Here is a 23,235-nt window from a genome sequence, read left to right on the forward strand (position 1 = left end):
TATATATTTAATTGAAGAATTTATGAATAATTGAAATTTCGTAAAATTGAATTTTAAATAAATGTATTTGGAAATTCTCAAAGAACTTTTTCAAAAATTATTAAAAATAATTAATTTTGAGAAGAATTTTAGTTAAAAATTCTAGAAAATAATAATTGAATTGAAATGATGAAAATATAATTTTTCAGAAGTTGCATTATCAATATTCTTAATATAAAATAATGATAATACTTTTATAAGTTGTTTAATTTCAAAAAAGTTCGAATTTGAAATTTTTAAAAATCTTAATTCCTGTAGAAAATTTTAATAAAATTACCCTAAGGAATTTAATTATTTAAAAACAATTTTAATAAGATTGTACGCAAACATTTAATTATTTTCATAAATAACAAAAATTTCACAGAAATTCAAAATTTAAAAAATTTTTTATTATAGTTTCTTCTCGATAATTCAATTAATTTCATAAATAATAAAACTCGAATCGCAGATTTTCAATTGTATTGTTTTAATACAATTTTAATAAAATTCCTTGCAAAATGTAACTATTCTAAAAATGTCATTAAAATTCGTTAATAGAATTCAATTATTTAAAAATTTGTTAATATAATTCTTTTTAAGAATTAAATTTTAAAAAATATTCAATTATTTAATAAATAATTTACTTTTGTATTTAAATAATTGAATTCTCCTAGAATTTTCTAACAAAAATTGATTTGAAAATGAATTTTAGTTTAAATTTTAGATAATAAAATATGCAAATAATTTTGAAGAAGTTACAGTAACAATATTCTTATAATGTAAAATAATTATTTCAACACTCGATCAAAAAAGTTTGAATTTGAAAGTTTTGAAAATTTTAATTCCTATGGAAAAATAATAATAAGTAAATATTTAAATAAGAAATTATTGTTTTCGAATAATTTTACAACCTAAAGATATTTGTAAATAAATTTGACAGAACATTATTTTCAATAAAATTTTTTTCCTTATTTTCTAAAAATTTACAAATATTTAGTTCCATTTTAATTTAAATTTTCTAATTGGCAAATATAATTTATAAACATTTTTTTTCCATTATTTTTAAAAAACATTGAACTTTATTAAAACATTTGAAATTAAGAAATAGAATTGATGCAAATTATTTCCTTATGCAAATTGAGAATTTTCTAGAAAAATATTAAGAAACGGAAATATCTAATGTTTTTTTCCCCAAAAGAAAAAAATGTGTTTGTAAACAATATTGTTATTGAGAAATAAAAATTATGCATAAAATTTGTATATTTCCTACTTCTTAATAAAAATTTTTTAACAATTAACAATTTTCTAGTATTTTTTATAAATAAAAAGGAGAATAATTTGCATAATAATTTAAATCAGTCAAACTAAATTTGTTATAGAAAAAAGCATATAACAAACGAAATGAGTATATTTTTTATTTGTTAATCATAATTTTAAAAAAAATTTTTAATTTGTAATATTATTTTATTATAAAATATAAATCATGAAAAAATACCTGCATATTTTCAATTTGTCAAACAATATTTTTTAAAGAAAAAAAAACAAAGCATATGCAGAAACTAACTTTAAACTGCGGTCAGAATTAATGAAAGAATACGGAGATTAATATAGTTAATAATTAATTATAGATAAGATAATTTTCCCAATCTGGTTACTGCGCCAATTAGGGCGAATTTCTGATTGATCCGATTTGTATGGAAGAAGGTACCTACATTAATGACGGTAAAACATAATATTTTACTTAATAACATGTTTAATTAATAGTTATTAAATAGTTACAATCTTTATAGATATTAACTGGATTTATTTCTTTCCTACGAAATCACAGTCAGGTTCTATCATTAACCCAAATGGTATAAATTTTTTATTACGTACAATAAAATGAAAATCAATTTTAAATCTAGGACTGAGATTTCCATCCAACTATATTAGTATTCATCATTCTAGAATCAATTAACGCAAATTGGGAAATAATTTTCGTTTCTGAATTAAACATAAATAATAATTATCGTTACTGATTTTACAAAGTGTGATGAAACTGAAAGTGAATCGATATCCATTAGTGACGTAATTTTTAATGGCTACAACAAAGTTATATGAAGCTTTCAATAATACTGAATATTTGCTTTTACAACATGTAAAACATTCATGGCTTCGTAAAAAAAGTTTTGCGGTATTAAATTTTTCACAAAAATAGTAAAAAAAAATAAAAAATAAAACCATTAATTTTCTATCTTTCACTATTATGTACTTTTTGTTCTTCAATTTCAATATCAAATAATCATGATATCAGAATACAGAATTTTTTGTCAAATCCTAATATTGGAAAATTGATTAAAAATTTTAAAATTTACTTTTAAATTTTTCTACCAACTTCTGTATGAAATCTGCGTCAAATATTTAAAATGAATATATATTTATATACATAAAAATGTTATCAACTTTTTACATTTTTCAATTTTCTTTTCATTAATTGGAATATAGATTTATGAAATATTATTTAACTTGTTAACTTTATGTAGTCATCGATTTTTTTATTTTTAAGCCCAGTAATTTTTAATATCGAATGTATAAATTTTTAATTACGAATGTTTTAATATAACACGCGACAAATATTTGCGTTATTACAAAAACTTATTATTTTTGGTAATTTTTTATTAATAATAATTTTTTTTTTCATATACTGTCAGTAAACCTCAAAGAGTTAATATTATTTGAGTAACATACACATATGTAGATTATTTCATGGAAATTCTGCAATTGTTTTATTTTAATATTATTTTAACATTTCTATTATGATTAGAGTCTTTATGATTAGCTTTGTTGCAATTTATTTGGAAAACTGGACTAAAATACGCATTTTGCAAAAAAAATGGTTTTTTATGCAAGTTTTTTCATTTTAAAAATATTTTAACATTTTCAGGGTTTTCATAGGTCAGGGGAATCAGGGAAAAATCAGGGATTTTTATTAAAGTACTGGAAAAAATTGAATTTAAAAGAAATTACAAATGATTGAAGAAATTAAATTTATTTTCAAATGTAATAAAAATCTTCGCAGAAATTCAATTATGTTTGAAAATTTTTTAAAATGCCACGTCAAAATTTCAATTATCTTTAAAAATAATAAAATTCTTCTCCAAAATTCAATTATTTTCAAAAATTTTCCTCAATTCAATCGCATTTTCAATATCTATTATTTTATAATAAAATTTTCCAAAAAATTTCAATTATTTAAAAAAAAGTGTTGATAAAATTTAAATCAAACATTAAATTATTTTCATAAATAATAAAAAATTTTACCGAGATTCAATTATATTTTCATGAATAATAAAACTCATCATAGAATTTCAATTATTCTTAATATAATTTTTTTTTTAATCGAATTCCTCAAAAAATGTAATTATTCTTGAAAATTTTATTAAAATTCGTCGAAAAAATTCGATTATTTAAAAATTTGTTGATAAAATTATTTATGAGGATTCAATTTTGAAAAACATTTATTTATTCAATAAATTATTTTTGTATTTAAATAATTGTATTCCCGTAGAATTTTCTAATAAAAATTGATTTAAAAATGAATTACAGATAAAATTTTACACAATAATTGAATATTAAAAGCATTATAGCATGAATTTTCAAAAATAATTGAATTTTGAATATTTTTAAAAATAATATTTTTCGAAGAATTTACATATAATTGTATTAAAAAGAATTGAAATCCTGTGAAGAATTTTATTATTTAGGAGAATAATTGAATTCTTTTAAAGAATTTTTATTACATTTTTTTTAAATAATGGAGTCATGTGAAGAATTTTATTATTTATGAAAATAATTGAATTTTTGCAACGCATTTTATTATATTTTTTTTAAATAATTGAATTTATTTAAGAAATTTTATTAAAATAGTAGATTTTGAAAATATTTTAATTTTAGCGAAGAATTTCATTATTTGTGCAATGTAATTGAATTCTTGCAAAATATTTTTGAAAATAATGACATTTTTCGAGGAATTTATTTAAAATTGTATTAAAAATAATTGGAATCCTAAGAAAAATTTTATTATTTATGAAAATAATTGAATTCTTAGAACGAATATTATTACAATTTTTTTAAATAATTGAATTCATGTGAACAATTTTATTACTTGTAAAAATAATTGAATTCTTTTAAAGAATTTTTATTACAGTTTTTTTAAATAATGGACTCGTGTGAAGAATTTTATTATTTATGAAAATAGTTGAATTCTTGTAACAAATTTTTATTAAATTTTTTTTTTTAATAATTGAAATCCTGTAAAGCATTGTATTATTATTTATGAAAATAATTGAATTCTTGCAACGCATTTTATTACATTTTTTTTCAAATAATTGAATTGAATTCATTTAAGAAATTTTATAAAAATAGTAGGTTTTGAAATTAATATTTGAATTTTAGCTAAGAATTTCATTATTTGTGAAATGTAACTGAATTCTTGCAAAATATTTGTGAAAATAATTACATTTCTCGAGGAATTTATTTAAAATTTTATTAAAAATAATTGGAATCCTAAGAAAAATTTTATTATTTATGAAAATAATTGAATTCATGTGAACAATTTTATTACTTGTAAAAATAATTTAATTCTTGGGAAGGATTTTATAAAAATTTTTGTAAATAATTTTTTTTTTTTTTTTTTTTGAAAAATTTTATGGAAATTTATATTATTATAAAACATGAAGATATTCTTATAAGTTGTTGAATTTCATAAAGATTTGAATTTGAATGTTTTGAAAATCTTAATTCCTATGGAATAATAATAATGATTAAATTTTTTTAAAATAATTTATTAATGTTTTGGAATAATTTTTTAATTAAAATATTCGTAATTGAATGTAATGATTTTGATTAGGTTTCTAGAATGTCAAAATCTGACTCAAGTAGTGAATCTAGGAGTAAGATTGTGGCGCCCAAAATTTAAATTAGACAATTATAAGTAAAAATGGAAAAGTTATTAATTGTGAAGACTGCATTGATTTGTTAGATTTTTTTGGTAAATAAATATATAAGTACAATAATAATAATTAATGTAAATTGAATTTGCTATCAGTAACTTTAGATTTGATTGGACTAAGATAAATTGAGAAATGTGTCATGATTTAGAAGTTTAACGATACGAGGGGCTGTTCACTCTCGAATCCAAGATTCGTAAGGGAACGATTATTTACGAATACAAAGAAATCCGTGGAGAATCCGCCCGAATTTTAAGAAATCATAAGGATTCGCCTTTTACGAATCCAAGCGATTTCATGTGAATCCAAGATTCAGAGAATTCGTCACTTACGATTCCAGTCGATTCCATATGAATCCATGCAAATAATAATAAATTTTCAAATTATTGTTGAATTGGATTCTGAGTGATCAGCCCCTCGTAACGATACGAAACATTCTGCGGGAGTTGGATGCGACCAGGTGCAGTATTATATTCTCGATTGATTAATTAACGTTGAATAGAATTAGCATAGTTAGGAAAATATTCCCTAGCGGTATACAATATTACAGATTATATATTATTCTCGTGTGTGTTTTACAATTTTCCACTCGTGCGTGAATGATAGTTAAAACAGAAATTAATGCTTACTATTTATCTAATATGTATATATACAATATATACAATAAACGAAATGATGGAATTTGAAATTATATATAACACAAACAGTGATGTCTGTACATGCAGATAATAGTCGTAAGATTGAGGTTAACGTGATAAAACTATTTTCATTCTCCTGTTCGTTATAATTTTTATTAAAATCAGATTTTTTCAAACGTAACTAATTTCATTTAATTCAGAGTTCATTGAATAATTGGTTAAAACTAAATATTTTCAAATTATTTATTATTTTTTCATGAAGAATTAAAATTTTAATTTGTTAATAATTAAAATAATTTTAAAGTAGGGGAGAGTCTCCAGTTGTGAGACACCTCCAGTTGTGAGACAGTCAATTATTTTTAACATGCAATATTAAAAAGCCGATTGGTTTATATAAAAACATTTCTTTTTATATGAGCCAACTTTTTCGTGTACGCCGAAGCGGATATATAAACTGTTTTTGTTAAATACCAACACTGTGTGTGATAATCGACTAAAAAGCGTTTTTTCAATAAATGCAAAGTACTTTTTTTCCAAGTTAATTAATTGGAAAAGGTAAATGTAATGTATTTTCTTTTAGTGTTTTCCTTATATTTTGTGATGCAATATTGCATTGTTCCAATCTACGGTTGAAAATAATTTAATTTTCCTTTTTCAAAATAGCGCCAATTTCTAGGTGTGAGACACAGCATATCACCAGTTGTGAGACGGTGTCAACACCCATCTGGGCAGCATAAAAAATACGACTTTGCAGGCATACTATTTAAATGTTGTTTTGATTTTTTTTCTAGTATTTTTGGGCATGTCAAGTAGATAAAAGTCAATTGATTCAGAAGAAATCAATTTTAATGCTCTTTTTGAAGCTATTTAATTGTGTTTATTTGATAGTCATATTTTGGCGAATAAATATTATTATTTAGTATATAATAATATATATTATTAATATATTTAATTATTTCTACTGAACATAACGTTTTATGTCAAACTTATTAAATTTTAGCAATTTTTAATGAGTGTCTCACAACTGGAGACATTTTTTTTTGTTGAAAAAAGCGATGTGCTCGGAAAATGTATCGTAACATGTTTTGAGTTCATCGAAACACTATACTTTCTTTTAATAAAAGTTGCGTATTTCTGTTACCTTTTGAACGGTGTATTTTATTTACAATTTCGTTTACCCGTTTACAATTTACGGGTCAAAAATGAAACCCGTCTCATAACTGGAGACTCTCCCCTACCTAAATAACTTTTTTCCTTCTTTTCTCTTCTACAATAAAAATTTTTTTTTTTATGTTTTTTTTCCTTTTGAAAATTGATTTTTAGCTATTGAAATATAATGACAAATTGGTACGGGTGCTTTTTTTGTTTGCCGGCAGGAATTCCGGAGATTGCCCTGAGGTTCTTTGCGTTTTCCATTCTGTGGGCAGGAAAACGAGAAAAATTTTTTTTTGTGTATATGTGTGTGCAATAGGAGTAAAAAAAAATTTCCGCTTGTTACGACCGCAATGTTTCGAGTGGCTTTGGAATTTCACTGTGAGAGCGAAATACCTCAAGGATAACAGGAAATAGAATACGTTTTGTGAACGGTATTTTATTCCATTGGATTGTCAAATTTCACACACGACTTGACACACGATTACAAAAGCATAAAAAAAAATTTCTCAAATTAGGAAAAATGGAAATTATTGATTTCTTTAGTATAATAGAGAGAAATAATATTTACATTGTTCGGATATTTTTCGAAATATTAAAAAGGTACTTGAGCAAAAAAGATGGGAATGCGAAAATTATTTTAATTATTTGGGGGAAAATTTTTCAAATCGTTAAAATTTGAGATTAGAATTTGGACTATATGCAAATTGAGACGATATCAAACGACCTAGATGAACATCGAATTGCCCTCTAAGAACGTGTAAAGAATTTTGCACCTTTTTAAGAACATCAGTTAAGTATTATCATTCGTATCAAAGATTGTAAACGAAATGAAAATGAAGCAAGTTAAGAAGAATGAAGACAATTAGCTTCTCAGTGGGTCATTGAAGGTGACCCGTTAAGGTTCCTTGGATGAAAATTATAGTCTTCCAACACGCCATCTTTTATATAGTACCAAAACGATAATCATACTTTAAACCAACTTTCTTAATTTTAAGATTTCTTGACTACTTCTCTATTTGCATATATATATAATGAAAACGAAAATATGAAATTTTTTAAAAAATGCTTTCATTTATATAAATGCTACTATTATTGCAAATCAGATAGAATTTAAAGAATTGATTGTTTATGACACTGGTCATCAAATAAACGAGGATTAATTTTGAGTTAACAGAACGAAATGAAGCGAATTTCGAGTGAACATATTGAGCTATGTGCTCATTATTCACTATTGCATGAGCCTTTGATACTAAAAGACCGCATGCCTCGGAACAGAGAATTTAGCTTCAGTGTGCATTCATGCAAATATGTTTAGATACGGATTTTGTAGCATCTAGAAACATCTTAGTTTTGGTATGCCATGGTTACCGATTATGAGAAAGTTGCTAATTTCATTAATCCCCTTTTGCATCGAATAAAATTATTATTTATCAATAAAAAGTACTGTAAGTTTAATATTTAACCCTTTACATCAAACATAATATTTGTTTTCGAAAAATTCTGGTTTTAGTTTATAGTGTGAAAATTGACCCTAATAGGAAACAATATTTTTTAAGACAAATGATTTTTAATGTTAAACTGGTTTCTTATTTTTAACTTCCAATTGTTAAACAATAATTTAAATAAATTTTGAACCACTCAACATTTTAAAGAATCCACACTATTTTACAAGTTATAATTATTATAATTAACTACAATTTAATATTTACAGAAAGTAAACTTTTAACAATTAATAATTTACCAAATAATGTAAAAACATAAAATAGTATGCTATAAATGAAATTATTCTACGTCATAATAATTTTAAAAACTATTTTTCTCTGATTTTCAGTTTTAAATGAAAGTATTATAAAATTAAAAAGTTCGTGGAGTAAGCTTTCATTTAAATTAATACCGAATGTAATCCATCACATTCCTTTCGAGAAATTCTAGTTTAAATTTGGCATTTCAAAATATGCATTTTTTAAAAAAAGGAGAATTTTCTTCTCATTATTTATTCACATTTAATGAAATTAGTATAAAATATTAAAAAGTACTTTAGATAAATTATTATAAAAATCTATTCTCTTCAAAAAAAACACTGTAGTGATATTAATACAAAAGTATTTAAATATCCAAAATATTATTTCGATAAAAACTTTTAAAAAAATTTTAAATAAACATAAACATTACACGGAGAGACCGAGATTACTAATTTTTGTATAAAATCACACTAGAATTTACTATTTTCACATTGCAACCACCGGAAATAAGGGGACTTTTTGTATTTTTTACTATTTTCTACACTAAGTCACTAATCCCGACAAATGTTCACCAAATTAGCAAAGTTTCTTACTATTTCGTCCAATAGTTCCAAACAACTGTAGTAAACTCAGAAGCATTGTGTACGTAAAATTACTATAGTCGTTTGTAAATGCAGAAAGAAAGAGTGAAAGAAAAAATACGGATTTTTGTCGCCGGTTTCCCGTCAATTCTTGACTAATGGAGGTAAACTGGAAGGATTTTTACATACACAGACACACACACACACTTATATATTTGTTGGATAAATATTTGAAGACACACACATGTTTATTTCACTTATATTCATAGACGCGGTTAATTAATACACTAATACACAACTGCACACACGACAACGAATTTCACTGAAAGCATACATCTTTGTTTCCTTATATATTGAATGATGAAAATTTACAGCACTTACGAGAAAGCAGTTTACTTTTAACAACTTATTATAAGACATAGTCCTTGGGACAGGAATAAATGCAAAATTTATTAATTTATAATGGTCAATTTCCGAGATAACGAACGACCTACGTTTCACTTTATATTTAATTATTGTAGATAATATCCAAATTTATTTTACATACGCGAAACATAGTCACTGTCAATGATCGGATGGCATCGGCTCATTTACGGAGATTGACGAAGTTAGCAACCAATAGAAATGCAGGCGCCATATGACTGCACTCGCTAGCCACACTTGCTCACCAAAAATTACTACAGTGGATCGAAGGTTTTAGTGGAAAATGTTTTCATTTGTCAGATTTTGTCTAATTAAATTAGAGAAAACTATAATCAATTTTTGCTACATTTACAACTCTTACACAAAATATTAAAACTTGCTATTTCAATGTAGCAAATTTATCTATTTCTTTTGTAAATTTATCTAATTCTGTAGCACATTATGCTAAAAGTCTCCTTATTTCCGGTCATTGCAACCATTTTTAGTAATTTTTACGAATGTGGGTCTCTCCGTGTACAATTATGAAAATAGTCTTTATTTTTAAAGTACCTGCTTTCTATGTACCTAGTATATTATTTAATAAAAATAATATACGTCATTGTAAAGCTTTAAAAATAATCTCCTATTGTTCATCTCTCTAATCTTTTAAACCGTTTACGAGAAAATGTTTTACATTTACCGCATATATTTGGGAGAAGAATTAATATAAACCCATTCATTCTTTCTGCTATAATGGCATAAAATCCATGACATCCAAAAAATTCTTTTCTGGTTTACATCAGTTTTTATTAAAATACTTTTAATAACCATTTACATTCTATTTACCCGAATATATTGAATAAACTTTGGAAAATCTAGTACAGAAAGAAGTAATTGATCAATTATTTCTTTTTCGACAACTTTTACGAAAACCAATAAAAGAGAAAATTTTATTTTGTGTTCTATTGAATGAATTGAAAATTAAAAAAAAAGTATTTGATTTGTAAAAAAACGTATTTTATTTAGAAAGAAAAAGGTTTATACTTCCAGTTCCGTGAGTAAAGCGAAATTTGCCTAAGGGAAAATAAAAATTACAATAAAATAAAAACTAAGAGGTTTGAAAATGCTGCATTTAAATATTGAGAGGCATAAATATAGTAATTTATTAAAAGACGATATAAATCTTAGTGGCTTCGATTCTCTCGTGCAATTTTAATTTATTTTTTTAATTTAAACAAGTTCCTAGGGCTGATTATAAATAATGAATGAATTTCTTATTTCCGGATGGAGATACCACGGACTGTGATTTTTATTTATTAATTTGATAAATTTTACTGGAACGTAAAGCGTTAAGCGTTAGCTCCTACATCTGAGTAACATTCAGTGCGAAATTGTGAATGTCTCCAATGCCGATCAAACGCCGATATTTATACTCGCGCTTTGCACGACTAGCGCGCTATTAGTCGATTGAGAGGTGGTGGGGCGCTCGGAGACTCGAGCGCGGTGGGAGTACCTCGTAGGTGCGCGGCGTCTAGTCAAAATTCGTCAGTTGACGCGCATCTTTGATGTTATGGATTATATACGAGTATATTTTTTTCGTATTCTTTACAACAAAAAAGTAACAGCAATTTCTTGACAATTTCAGTATTTAATTTATAACATCATTGAAAACAAGACGAAATTTTTCAGGTACAAGAAAGAGCTATCAAATAATATGTAATTAACAAATTGATTTAATAAATTGGTAAAAATATTCTTTTTCTCCATACCACTGGCAGCAATTCAAAGTGGACGATTTTTTTTTGTTTATAAAATAATTGATAATAAGTGGATGTAGGAGAAAAAGTAATTTTTTATTAATAAATAATTGGTGTGTGGGTGTTCCATTTCTAAATTTAGTGGACGGATAAGTTCCATTAGTACAATTGCCCACGTCGAACATTCGTGTTTGGAATAAAATCTTTATATTTTCCCTTTACGCACATTTTTATTCCAAATAAATGGCCTCCAATAACAGAATCATTTCCGAAACGAAAATCATGTAATTTTCATGGGATAATTTTTAACCTTTTAAGTTAGGTGGTATTTGTTAACATAAATTTACCAGCAGAAATATGGAATAAAGAAACATTGAATCCGCCCCTCCTTCTCAACTTCTGTTTAAACAAAAACATTTAAATAGTCGAACGATGAATTGAAATTTGAACAGTCATATAAGTCTAGTTAATAGGCGCGTGTAAATGAACGAGATAAAAGTGTTGACGTTAAACTCCAGCGTAGTAACACTTCCGGCGCTATTGAAGATAGCAAAGCTGACTTCAATGTGTAATCTCTGCTTCCGAGCTTAGAATAGTTGCCGCCTGCGGTATTATGTCGCGTTGGATAATAGATATAGCGGATGCTCCTCCAACTCCCCCGTTTACTTATTCATATAGAGGAATTCAGGGGGATGTATTTATGAGGCAAGTGAAAAAAAATGTTCGTCACTGTTAATCAACAAGCAAAAAAAAAAGATACAAAGAAAAAACAATTTTTTTTCTCTAAATTTTGAGAAGGACTATTTTCATTAGAGAAAATTTCTCGAATAATTTTCCCAAGTGCCCACACGATTAATATTGCACTCTCCAACTATTTGTTTCTCTTATTTATTTTTCTTTTTCAGGTTCATGGTGGTATTGGTGTGCCTCATTTTCAGCGTTCTCTCAACAATAGAGCAGTACAGTAATTTCGCAAACGAAACCTTGTTTTGGATGGTGAGTGGCATTTGATTTTCCCTTTATAATTACTACATCTCGATATGATAATAATTTCTGATTGCTCAATAGAAGTTAATTGTCTGACGAAATGAAAATAAACCAAATTTTATTTTTTTTAATTCTTCGTACATTAGAACAACTTTTCTACGAACGCCTTTGGAAAAGTGTTAATTTTAAATTGTCAAAAAATTAGACCTAAATTATGACATACGTAAAATTTGATATCAAAATGTTAGTGTTAGTTTAATAGACCTAAAATTTTGCGTCAGTGATGACAATAAATTGTGAGTGAAAATAATTTACAAAAGTAAGATGGAAATTCACGTATCTGCGGCGTATAAATTCCTTATCACTAGGTATCTTGACGCTCCTCTGCTATCTCAACTTTCAAATATCGATGAATGCTTTCAAACGACGTTTTACGACAAGAGGTCACCGTTTATTTTCGCATTCGCCCTATCAAATGTTAGTCTTTCCATTTTAGCTGCTTTTTCTTTCTCACGCTTGCCCAGTAATGATAAAATTATATTTTTCAATTTTTACTCTAAGAAACAAAAATTCTTTAATGAAAAAATAAAATTGAACCGCAGAACCAAAAAAATATACAATTACTTTTAACCCTCTGCTGATGCTTACTTATCCCCACTCTATCTCCAAAGCACGTAACTCCTATAGTCTCCACCAGGCGTCCAGAATGACGATTTTTAACGATAACGGTCGTTAGCATCAGCAGAGAGTTAAAAGATTAAGAGAAGTCAGGGTAAAAATAATGAACATTTATAATTTTTCCTTGTTACGTATAACTTCGTAACATTTTATATTGTCATAATCTTTATAAAAATAACCTATTAAAATTATATAAAATCAAGTAAGACCAAAAGAATTTTTAACACAATAACACACACACACACACACCTAAATACAATAACACTTTCTTCATCGATACAAATTGTTAACCTAAATTAAATTCTAAAAAGATGTCTTAATAACCGACATATTGCAGTATTTGTCAATAGGGTTGAGTTACATATAAAAATGAATTATTCTTCAAATATTTTTCATTGTAGGATTTACTCAATGTTTCTAAAGAGATTTTTTAATACTAGGCGTGGTACATCGAAGTTACTGAAATTGTGTGTTGTCACTACCTAATTCTACAAGGTGGTAAAAATTCACTTAGCAATTGACAATTTGGTGCCACCAAATTGTCATTCTATAAAAATAATTGGCATGGAGAAATTTGGACATTTGCCTGCGTAACTTGTCGAAACAAAGTAAGGCAGTTAGTCGAATATAGACACAGTTTTTTTTATCCCAAGTGGAGGCACAGGGCAATAGTTCCCTTTTTGAAAAAGCATTTTACAACTCAAGAGTTTTGAGTAGTCTATTCGGGGAAAAGTAATTTGAAGAAAAAGGGAGATTTATTAAAGTCAAATTAAGACATTTGAAACAAGAAGTTTGCCGACCCACTAAAAACCACTCCCGTCTTAATCTGGACTATTCTTCAACCCATGGAACTACCTATTGGCTTCAAACTTCGTGCGATGAAGGTTCCATTTTGAACTCGAGCAACCTCTTCCTATGTGGATGTATATCCTAGGCACATATTGCACCTGACGACCATACATCATTTTCTGATTGGGCACGACATAAAGCCCAACCTTTATGCGTCCCAACTTTTCAAGTCTTTCAAACTCCTCTAAGCTCGTGATTGCAACAGCAATCTTTAAGCCACGCTTGTTGGGTCCTTGAATCGTCACCTTTCGACAGGCTGTCCCAAAGTTTGCACCAAGGCTTCCTGAACTTCACTTCTCGGTGAACTTCTCCTTCCCTTGTAAGCCTTCTATTTTTAGAAGCAGGTCACCCTTCTTTCTGCGTCTTTGCTCTTGTCGTGCCTCTTCTGCTCAGACTAAACCTTGGTAAAGGTTGAGTAAAATGTGTGATTTTAGACTTTTCAATCCCTTCTTAATAATCATATTGACATTTTTCTGCACCTCGATGGTCTTTAGCATCTTGCAGACCTAAGCTGCAATAATATCAATGCATACTGCCTCCTCTTCTCGCAGTTTCATGCATTTGTCCTTGTCCTTGTTGCAGCCTACAATATGAAGCTCAGATGCGTTGCTGAAGACAGAAATACAGCTGGCTTGACTTGTTACACTGCTCGTACTTCCTCGTCTATCTACTATGTCCAAAAGAATTCTTGATACTCCCAAAGCCTTCTCAATCTCCCACTCTCATTTTACACAGTTCTTCATACCTTCACTTTCTATCAAACTCAAAGTAGTATTTTACAGGGAATGCGAGGTAGTAGAGCATCTTATTGGTCTCGGTAATCTCGACCTGCATCGAGACTCGTACATCGCGGAAATGTTCCACCCCAACATCAGACGAGATTAATTTCAACTTGGCAACGCTAAGTATGTGCCCTATCGCGCTATTTGTAATTGGAGAATGAGGGAGAGAGGGAAGGGTGAGAGAAGGTAGAAGAAAATGGAGGAAACGAATTAATGGCTTCCGTGATGCAACCACTTGAGGAAAGAAATACCTTTCTATTAACAACCTTTTCCTCTCTCTCTCCCTCTTTCCATCTCTTAGCAAACAAGTTTAATCATTTTTGGAAAATGGATCTCAAATTAACCTTCAACAAAAGTAATTTATTTTTCGTACAAGTTTTTTTTCAATATACATAAACTCTTGTGGGAGAAGAAAACAAACTTCCCCTATAATAGGTCTTTCTTCATTCATGTATAGTAGAAGATTATTTTTTTCAATTTTCTCCACTCTTGTTCTTTCTCTCCCAACAAATATAGTTTCTCTCAAGTATATATTCTATCTAAAGAATTATACAAGTATTTAATAAGTGTTGCTATTGTATGACAAGAGGATATTGAAGAATCTCTTTGGCAATTGAATGTGAGTTGGGTTTTATTAGAATAATAAAATTTACATTTGATGACAAAATAACACGAAGGAGTTTAAGAAGAAAAGCAGAATTAATTATATTATACTAAAATAAATTGGGGGAAAAGTTTTATTTTTATGTAAATAAAAACTTAATTCGGAGTTTATTATTTCGTTCGTTTTTGTACTATTATTCATCATTAAATATTAATACCATTACGGTAATCGTCGATATTCTTTATGCATAAAATTCCATATTTATTTTAATCTAACTTTTTGCTTCTCAAATTTTTAAACCGCACAGTCACTGCAAAAAGTGAATTAAATATTTTTCAAAAAGCAGGAAAGATTGTGAATAGTGTACTATAGCAGATGATTTTATTAGTTTTTTCGACCTTTATGCAAGATCCAATCACAGCGCTGTTAAGGTGATTCTACAGTAAATATCTTTAAGGTACTTTCTTTTGTTGAAAGAAATAAATTTGTCAGAAAAAATTTATTGTCTACATAAAGAATATAAGAATTTTATTAGTGAAAACAAAATTAAAGTCTCGTTCATAAACAAGGGAAGCAAACAAGTAAATACTGTTTTCAATAAAATATTCTATAATTGAACAGTGTTCAAGAGGATTAAGGGATATTGAACAGCTTTAGAGATCTAAGGGGGGTGAGGAATAGAACTAATTTTTCGATATTTGTTTTTTGGAATTAACTCTCAACACATGTTGACACTTAGCGAGACATGCTTTAACCATAGTAAGCTACCCTTATACAATAATGAAGCTTGAAACTTGAAGGGAGGTTTTGGCTTCTAATGTCGCGAAGGTCGATTTCACTGTTGAGAAACTTGAAGCTTAATGGCCCTTCAAAACGACTGGTATATCTCTCCACATTTCCTCCTTTTTTTCCCTACTCGCACTCTCACTCTTTCCTTATGCTCCATCCACCGTTCTTTCATGTCCCAAGTTTCTTTCCCTTTCCGCCTCTTAGCATAATGAACAGACAATTTTTCTTAAGTTCACTTACACGCGATCCTTAAATACATTATCATTCCCTATTCAACTTGTCTTCCTGCACTATATTTATACAAAAAGAGAAAGAACCTTTGAGGAGGGGATAACAACTCATGACTTCAGAATAATGTTCTGACGACCCACAATCTAAAAACAGGGAAATTTACATTTTTCCTTGTTTGATTACGAGTTAGATGAAAAATAACTTTGAATTCATTACTGGGTTAAAGGATTGTGTAATTTTTTTTTCTGCTATTAAGCATTTAATTTTAAAAATTAGAATTTTTAATTTTCATCCGACAAGATGGTTCTAATTTTGTAATCGTTTCGTCTTTGTATTATTATTCATCATTAAATTTAATACTCTTAAAGTATTTTTGTTGAATCGTCATTTCTTTTTCATAATAAAAATAATATTTTTCCTGTAATTTCTATTTCTTCAAATATATATATTCCCAGTCATCTGTGAAATGAAACAATTTCTTCAATTGCAATATTAAGTTAAGATTTAAGATCTTCCACCCTTTCATCCCGTTCTCCATGCTTCGCTTGGCTCCCGTGTTCTTAAATGGTCCGCTATTTGTGGTATTGATTGAGGGGTGTCGGGTTGAGAATAGGAAACTTCTGGAAGTGTAAGAAATACCAATGATATGGTACCTATTATAGTCGAGAAGGAAATAGAGTCAACTTCCATAACAAGAGGAAGATTAATTGTCGACTGTCAAACGCCAGGACGATCAATTTCTTAACTTGGATAAAATCATTTGTGCACTCCCGTTTAACGTGACAACATATTTTTCTTGTCCTGAAAAAAATTACTTTCGTGACGTTGCAAATTAATGTTTCAACTATAATTGACTATTACTCTCTAACTAAAAAAAATTCTCTTTTTGTTATCGTACATTACTGTTATTTATATATATGTATTATTTTGGACCTAAAATTTTGTTCCTAGAAAATTTTTTAATTTTTCTAAAAAATAATATTTTAAAAAATTATCTCTAATAAGGAAATTGAAAGTGATGAAAACTTCTCCATGCAAGCGAATATAATAATAATTTCGCATTCATGACATGAGCTTTTAATAACGTCAGTTCAGTTGAAATAAACTTAAGCTTTTATTGCCCATTACTGGCACTTTGTGTCGACGATTTTAACATTTAATAAACTCCCTTTTTTTATTACATTTGGAAAATTTTATCAACGCGAACTTCAGTCAGGCGGGTAGGACAAATTAAATTCATCAGTTAAAAAAAAATTTGTGTGAAACAAGTAAAACTATTTTACGCGACAACACGCAATCCACAGAAACACGCGATTTATAACGTAATTTATATCACAAGTTTTTATGAGAAAAGTTTTTTTTATGTAAAATTCATCACTGACTGCAGTATTAACACGTGTTGAAACATGAAAAAAATTACATAAAACTTAAAATGCAATAATCTGACATTTTGAATTTTTTCTCCGACGAAAAATGACATTATATTTTTACATGTTTAAAAAAATAACTAGAAAATTTTAATTTTCCGCTCAAAATACAATTTTATACGCAACATTTTTTTTAGTCAGTTAGTAAGAACAGAAGAAAAATTATAAAATATTTTATAAAATATTTTCTAAAAACTTTTTCAATTTTTTCTTTTATAATGAAGAAGAAAATCTTTTTATTTCAGGAAATATGTTTAGTGGTATTTTTTGGAGTCGAGTATTTGGTACGACTATGGAGCGCTGGTTGCCGATCGAAATATATGGGATGCTGCGGGCGACTGAGGTTTATAAGAAAACCGATATGTATTATAGGTGAGTGATATTTTAAAGCATATAATAATAATAAATAAAGCTTTAGAAAAAAATTGCACGAAAGCTAAAAAATATCTTTTAGAAAAGTACAACCAATGTGGAAATAATTTTCTATTTAAACTATAAAACGTTAATTAAAAGTTTTAATAAACAAAACTCTTCCGCAATTTAAAACATTTATAAAAGTTTTTCATCCTGAACATGAAGCTGATAGATTTTTGAAATATTAACGAAATTTAAAATATTTAATTCCCTGGTAATTAAATTCTGCTGTCAAATATTTGAAAGTCCAGGATGATGGTTTTTGTTCGAAAAAGCAAACAAGAAAATTATTTACTTGCTAAAATGAATTAATACAATTTTAATTGATAACAAATTTGGATATTATTATTATTATTAATTTCTGAATATGGAATAATAAATATATATTTCTACAAGTTTATGTTTGTTAGAAAAAAATATAAAAGAGCTAATTTTCAAACAACGAATTTTTTGTGCATCGTGACTCGAATGAGGTATCGAGGGATCAAAATACAGTAAAACGCTTTTCTTTAAGGATTTGATTTCACAAGGGATTTTATGAGATGCTTATCTTTAGTTTTCCGAAGGCGAGAGAAAACTCATGGGCAGTGTAAAACAGTCTCTGAAACGGAACTACTTTTCTCCGATTTGTGAAATTCCCAATGGAACAGGATATTTCACTACATTTCCGAGTTTTCTTTTTTTTGCATACACTGCTCTTTTTCTAAAAGAAATAAAAAAAAGAAAAAATTTGTCCTTTCTAGACAGAAAAACGAAGTCTTCTTTTTATCGTTATGACCCGTAACGACAAATCCTACCATTGTATAAAACACTCGTGCGCTTCAAGCAACTTAATATTTATTTAACGATAAAAAACGATACGAGTATACCGTTCGATATTTATTTTTCTACTTTTACGATCGACACTTCAGTATCTTCAGCGGAACTTTAATGCTACGTATATATATATATATAGATTTTCAATGAAAATTGCCCAAACTATATACATTGAAATTGTAAGTTCAATTCAATATATCATTCCAAGTTTTATTGCTGGGGAAAGTATTGACTTCAAAACGGAAATTAAAAATTGCACGCGAATAACTGTAATAACTATTGTACATAATATTGTTGAAAATATAGAAATTCTATCGAAAAGGGAAATATTTTTCACTTACTATAAAGAATGAAATTAATTTAAATTTTAACTTACAACGAGTTCTATTAATATTACAGAACGAAATTTTTAGTTAAATGAAAGCTATTTTTGCCCATTTGATGTGAATGTCCTAATTTTATTAAAGTCGATTGGCTATTCGCAATTTTCAATTCGTTTCCCTTATATTATTTATTTTTTCACACATCTAATTTCCATTATATTCATTCCATTTTTATGCTTTGTATTTTCCAAATATTTATTCCATTTTAGCTGATCACAACGACTCTTACAATTTTTATAAACATGAAACAATTGTTTTATTTTTATTCACTTTTATTTCTATTCAAAAAATTGTCACTTAATTATTAATTTTTTAATTTACTTTTTTTACGAATACAACAATTTTTCAATCACTAAAACACTTTTTTAATCACTACAACTCTTACAATTTTTATAAACATGAAACAATTGATTTATTTTCATTTGTAATTTTCACTGAACTACCAAGTATATGTTACAAAACTTTTTAAACACAACAACAGTTTTTTTCACTTTAACACAAATTTTTAATTTTTTAAACTTGAAAAATGATTTTTTATATTTTTGTTAACAATTTTCACTTAATTATTAATTATTTAATCACTTTTAATATTATAACATTTTTTACCATTAAAAAAATTTTTCAATCACTAAAATACTGATACCGGTCACTTGTGGTGGAAGTGACTGGACCAACAGACAACTAACTATCTATACGAGAAAACGAGGAGCGCGAGAGAGAGAGACTCGCAACCTCGGAAAAGTGAAGTAAAATTGTAATGTGGGTGGGGATATTAGAACGAGGAGGAAACCAACCACGTTCCACGTTAAGACATTGACAACACAGTGAATTAGAGGAAGACAATGTATAATTTATTCATACTTTCTTACGTACTAATAATACAAGTGGTCTGTCAAATACTGTTGTGTGATCTTTGGGTGATAAGTGTGAGTGTGTGAATGTTAAAATAAAGTTAATAAATCGCAGACAATTTTTCGTCGTTTCGCTAACGGCAACTTAGAAAATGTAGGTCGCAGTCGCGTGGCCTCAGGCGTTCCTTCAGGGGAGTAAGGACCGCCGCTGAGGGGTGACGTTTCGAGATTCAAGACGTCCTCCTCAATTACCAATTCAGCTTCAGATGGGCTCTTCTCTTGCAGACGTACCTCTGGGGTTGGAGGTGATCGAGGTGGACTGTCTACAATGGGACTGAACGATCCTTCGCCCTCGTGGACTTTAACGTCTTCCGGTGCGACAGCTGACTCCTTCGTCGGGACCAGCGACGGCTGTGGCGGTTGGCTGATGGTAGGCCTGACTACGGCCCGTGGCTTGGGTCGGTTTGAGGACACGTAGTCGAAATAGTACCAGTTCTCCCGTGAAGCGAAGTTCGAAACTTCGGGACGAGGAAGTCGTGCTGGTTCTCTTACTTCCGGAACTTCAACTACTGGAGCTGGGGCGGCGGCAGCGGCGATAGGAGCGTAGACAGCTTCAGGCTCACCTCGACGGACGGTGACGTTGACGGTTGCGATACCGAAACGTGGCAGTGGCAACGGGAGAGGTGGTGCGTCCCAAGGGGCAGGCCTATTTCGTCTGAGACAATATTGTCGGTAAAGCCACTCGTCTCCTACTTGTAGCTGCACTTCCTCGATTGGCGCGGAAGGGCACTCGTCGAAATGCAAACCTCGTTCAGCCCAGTCTTGGGCCACTCGTCGTAAGGACCGCTTCTTACCCTGGGACAAAAAAAAACGGATGAGTGTGGTTGCTTAAGAACCAGACTCAGTGAGTGGAGGTGACATCGAGAGGAAACCAACTCGATGTTAGCGGTTACTCATATCGAGAGGAAACCAACTCGAATATGGGTTTCAGTCTAACGTCAAGAGGGAACCAACTTGATCCAAAAAATGTGTGAGATGGGTCCGAGAGGAAACCAACTCGGACAGTGTAGGTAATAATCGAGAGGAAACCAGCTCGATTATAGCTGTTACTCAATTTGAGAGGAAACCAACTCAAATTTAGAATGTGGATGTCAAGAGGAAACCAGCTTGACACCGCGTAAGTGTGATGCGACCGAGAGGAAACCAACTCGGTGTGTTATAATCGAGAGGAAACCAACTCGATTTTAATGTACTCAATTTGAGAGGAAACCAACTCAAATTTAGAATGTGGATGTCAAGAGGAAACCAGCTTGACACCGCGTAAGTGTGACGTGACCGAGAGGAAACCAACTCGGTGTGTTATAATCGAGAGGTAACCAACTCGATTTTAATGTTACTCTTCTTGAGAGGAAACCAGCTCAATTCAAGAGTGTGAGGGACGTCAAGAGGAAACCAGCTTGACTCCGTGTAAGTGTAACGTGACCGAGAGGAAACCAACTCGGGAGGCGGTAGAAGTAATGAACTTATTGAGAGAAGTATGTACTCACCATTGGAAGGTATTATGAATAAAGATGACAACAGCTTGTGTTCGTTTCGATTTATTAAACGAATGGTGATACAATGGTCGGTTCACTACGGTAACTCCCTGAGGGTGGAGATCCGCAAAAATTCTCTAAGTTTAAAATTTCTTTGAAAATTTTCTAAGTTCAATCTCTTCGAAAAATTTTCTAAGTTCAATTTTCCTGGAAAATTTTCTAAGTCCAAATTTCTTCGAAAATTTTCTAAGTCCAAATTTCTTTGAAAAATTTTCTAAGTCCAATTTTCCTCGAAAATTTTCTAAGTCCAAATTTCTTTGAAAATTTTCTAAGTCCAATTTTCTTCGAAAATTTTCTAAGTCCAAATTTCTTTGAAAATTTTCTAAGTCCAATTTTCTTCGAAATTTTTCTAAGTTCAATTTTCCTTGAAAATTTTATAAGTATAAACTCGGCGATTTATTCTAAGTCCGAAACTCGCAATTTATTCTAAGTACAATTTCAGAAGGTAGTGGTTAAGTTGAGCGGAGGAGGAAGACCAACCTCTAGGTGAGCTCAGGATAGAACTGACGTTTTGGTCCAGTGCATCAGCTTTTATCATCCGCGACTTTTCCAAAACGTAAAGTGGGAGAAATTTCTTAAGAGAGAGGGTCAGTTTGCGCTTGCGCTTCTTATCTTTGACTCCGCGAAATGCGCGTACGGTTCACGCGTTTCGCTTGAGCCAGAGGTAAAGTCGCGCGTCTCCTCGCGAGTTTCCCTCTATCTTCAAAGATTCTCACACATCCCTATTCTAATTAATTCTAAAACTTAATTAACAATTAAAAATAATAACAAAACGAAGTTCTTAATACTAAAGTGATAATTTAATATTTATAAAATAGGTTAAAATTATTCTTATACTTACGTAGTAATTATTATACCCTCGTAAGAATATATAATACCACGTATGTTGAATAACTTAAACTATTAAAATATTAGATTCCTCCTATATCTATATATGTTCCTGATTTAATATATAAAAATATAACGTATAGTGTGACTCGCGAACATCCATAATTTATAAAAAATAAATTGAAAATAGGCGCGGAAAAACACCAGGGTATTAGGAACTGAGAGAAAGTGGCAGGCGAAGCAAAGGGCCTGACGCGCCGGTGGTAGTGGAAAGCAAGTGAGTGGTAGACGGGAAAGCGTAGGCGGCGCGGGGAAGGAAGAAATTGGGCCGTACGCTTGGCAGCCCGCCAGCGAATGAGGGAAAGCGACGAACGTAGTGAAAGGGACGAAAGTGAAAGGGAGGCGCGTGAGGAAAAAATGGAGGAAAATGCAAGGAAAGCGCGTGGCCAATGGCTCGGCCAAAGACAGGGCTGCATGTTAGAATAAGAAGCACCCGATTTTCTTTACGAAAATTCTGTGTTTCTCTATTCTTATGCGCCCTTGTTACTTCCACCAGTGACGGTATCAATCCCCCCTTTGGGAAGGCATTGCGACGCGAGTTTTTTTCATTTATTAAAGGTTATGCATATGTATATATATATATTTTTATTCTATTTAACGGTCAAAGGATGTTCGAGAGTTATCACTAAGTGTTTAGAGGTAGAGTGTTTTCCTTATTCA

The 23,235-nt window shown here is 29.4% G+C and overlaps 2 protein-coding genes across 6 annotated transcripts in view; one reads left to right on the forward strand and one right to left on the reverse strand.

Moving 5' to 3' along the window:
• LOC122498397 (potassium voltage-gated channel subfamily KQT member 1-like) overlaps positions 1-23,235 on the forward strand; it is a 168,779-nt gene that overhangs the window by 78,952 nt on the left and 66,592 nt on the right. For all 5 annotated transcript variants that reach the window (XM_043606102.1, XM_043606098.1, XM_043606101.1 and 2 more), the window contains exons 3-4: positions 12,187-12,277; positions 17,874-18,000. In XM_043606102.1, the coding sequence (XP_043462037.1) occupies positions 12,187-12,277; positions 17,874-18,000 (218 nt within the window). The remainder of the gene's footprint in view (positions 1-12,186; positions 12,278-17,873; positions 18,001-23,235) is intronic.
• Positions 19,912-21,762, reverse strand: LOC122498399 (period circadian protein homolog 1-like). Its single transcript, XM_043606105.1, has 2 exons — positions 21,640-21,762; positions 19,912-20,947 (listed from the first exon to the last, which is right to left on the reverse strand). Exons 1-2 carry the CDS (start codon positions 21,640-21,642, stop codon positions 20,183-20,185), a joined length of 768 nt encoding a protein of 255 aa, XP_043462040.1. The 5' UTR covers positions 21,643-21,762; the 3' UTR covers positions 19,912-20,182.

Source organism: Leptopilina heterotoma, unplaced genomic scaffold (genome assembly GCF_015476425.1).
Source record: "Leptopilina heterotoma isolate Lh14 unplaced genomic scaffold, ASM1547642v1 Lhet_15, whole genome shotgun sequence".
NCBI classification, from domain to species: domain Eukaryota; kingdom Metazoa; phylum Arthropoda; class Insecta; order Hymenoptera; family Figitidae; genus Leptopilina; species Leptopilina heterotoma.